The 2,692-nt window shown below is 33.9% G+C and overlaps 1 protein-coding gene across 8 annotated transcripts in view; it reads left to right on the top strand.

Moving 5' to 3' along the window:
- The window catches only part of LOC106462269 (excitatory amino acid transporter-like), a 68,221-nt gene that overhangs the window by 57,534 nt on the left and 7,995 nt on the right, over positions 1 to 2,692 (top strand). For all 8 annotated transcript variants that reach the window (XM_022389471.1, XM_022389472.1, XM_022389479.1 and 5 more), the window contains 2 exons: positions 968 to 1,094; positions 2,219 to 2,452. In XM_022389471.1, the coding sequence (XP_022245179.1) occupies positions 968 to 1,094; positions 2,219 to 2,452 (361 nt within the window). The remainder of the gene's footprint in view (positions 1 to 967; positions 1,095 to 2,218; positions 2,453 to 2,692) is intronic.

The raw sequence follows: 2,692 nt of genomic DNA, 5'->3' as shown, positions 1-2,692 counted from the left end.
CAGTATTCATTATTACCTAAACAAAAGTTTTGTATAAGCTTTAAGAACTCATTATGTATGTACTTAAAACTTGGTATACACTTTGCGATGGTCAGAGTGACTTTGTAGGAAGAGATATCGGCGAAAGTAGTGGTGGTAGGGTGCTTTCTATTACACGCCTTCAACTCCTAGCTCTTAATATCCTTTCACAATGTTTTACGTAATTGATTAATTGACAGTCATTGGCGGCAGAAGTGTCTTACTGGCCAAAGTTTAAAGGTCACGGATCAAAGTAGGAAGTTGGTATAATTCAAGAAACGGCTCTTCATATCAGCCTTATAGTAGCTGTTAGAGTAAAAGCTTCGGCTGAGTTTATGTAGTATTGTAATAGTAGCGGCCATTTGTTTTCGCTGCAATCCTCCGTAGAGAGAACAAATGTGCTGAGATTTTTCTTTTTCTTTTGGTGTAAGGTCGTGGTGCCATCTATCAATGTAGTTAATTTATGTCAAAGATAATAAATGACAGTAATAATTGGGGTGAAGGGGTTGGGAACGCCATTAACGTGCCTCTTGTTCCAAACTATCATTCCACAAAGTTTGGTTGAAATTGGCCTAGCGACCTAGGAGTAGTTAGGTAACGGACAAACAGATACACACAGAGATTTTTATGCTTTATATACATGATAGAGATGTATTGATATTTACGCTAGAATTAAGGGTTTTAAAAAGATGAGGCAAATATTTGTGGTGTGTAATTAATATTATCAGAGAATTTTATAAATATTCACAATAAAACAGTTTTACTTTCATTAAATGACTATGAAATAAGCAGGAAAAAAGATGTGTTATTTGTATTTTACTTGACTGGTTTATGAAATTTACTTTTCTTTAAAGTGTATGATATCACACCGTATTTCGGAGAAATAAACTCTGTTAGACACTTAAATTACTGTAATTACTATACATGAACAATTTGCATTTTATTTCAGGATTAATCATATTTTGCATCGCTTTCGGTGTCATCTGTAGTCAACTTGGTGAAGAAGGCGAAATGATGGTGAATTTTTTCGTAATTTTAAACGACATAATAATGAAGATTGTCGTCCTGGTAATGTGGTAAGTACAACCTTCAATTATCATTAATCCAAGCAGACATACTTTATCTTACAGTAACTAAAGTAATATAATTGTATGTGTATACAGTTATAAGGCATTAAAAGGAACTTTTTTTGAAATCATCTGTAACTTTTCATGTTTGTTCGAAATTATTCATCTATCATTTTCATGAAATAGTCCTAGTAAATGGAATATGTTTTTAAACAATGAGTTTTTTTTCAACAATGGTATACTTAATTCATAAGGACCTCAGTGGGTCTTCGTGTATGGTTAGCCTATAGGATTGGGGTTTGGGGCATGGTGCTATCGAGTATGTTTCTCATTTTTAGCGTTATCATTCCCGCTGTTATGGTTAAGAATAGTCACTTCAATTGTGTGCAAACAAACAAAAAACAAACCTCATTGATGTAAACCTTAACCTTTTTAACATATAATGTTTGAAATGTCTTTTACAAAATCCATCTGATAAACATGTATTTCAGAATGCATACCCATACAAACAAAAACAAAATCTGTAAAGACAGCATATGCGAGAGGTCACGTAACGTAACCAATTTTGGACGAAACCATAAAGAGCGCGCATTTGTGAACCTACGCATATAGCAAAGTTTAAAATGTTTACATTTCTCTATCTTGCCCGCTGTTATTGACTAAGAAAGGCTAATTGGCTTTGACCAAAACATTGCTCTGGTTATTTTTATCAAGTAGACTTCTGTGTCTTTGAACAAATACTACGTTTTCTCTCTTTTAAAATCTATATCAACCAAATATAATTTTCTTATAGGGAGTAGAAAGTAACCAAAATATAGGTCGTATCATTCTGTTTCATAGTTTCATATTACTTTGGTTTGATTGAGAGCGTTCTCTCCTATCATGTCTCTCGCTTAGGTTTTGATACAGGAAACTATTTTTAACTGAAATCCTGTTCTCGTTACTCTACGCTCTGAGGATATTGTTTTTTGAAGCAGCATTCCTAACATTTTTATTAGTTTGACAGTTTTTATTTTCTTGTAATGTCTGATCATTATTTGACTGAAACACTTAGGTGCATTACAATCCTCCATAATGCTGTAACTAAGTTGATATATTAGGTTGAAAACTAAAAGTTAACCTCTACATGTTAGGTACTCACCATTCGGTATAATGTCCCTGATAATCGGAAAAATAATGGATATAAAAGATTTAGCTCGAACCGCGCAACAGCTGGGATTGTACATGTTGACTGTAATCACTGGCCTCATCATTCATGCTGGACTTACTCTACCGCTTCTCTACTTTGCCATCACCAGAAAGAACCCCTTGACTTTCGTGAAGGGGATGCTACAGGCGTGGATCACTGCTCTAGGAACTGCCTCAAGGTATGTACGTGTTTCTTCATTATTATTTCCCGTATGTACAGTCGCTACAAAAACATGTATATATATATATATATATATATTTATATATATATAATATAATAGTACTGTCTGTTGTATGTCCATGTAACTACTTCCATGGTGTGGATGGATCTTCGCCAAAATTAGCATGAAGATTCATTAGGTCCATGTGGGGGAACATACAAATTTAAAATTTCGCATTTTGTGGTTTTATGGGCATTT

Source organism: Limulus polyphemus, unplaced genomic scaffold (genome assembly GCF_000517525.1).
Source record: "Limulus polyphemus unplaced genomic scaffold, Limulus_polyphemus-2.1.2 Scaffold1129, whole genome shotgun sequence".
NCBI lineage: Eukaryota > Metazoa > Arthropoda > Merostomata > Xiphosura > Limulidae > Limulus > Limulus polyphemus.
This window is presented reverse-complemented; position numbering and strand designations above follow the sequence as displayed.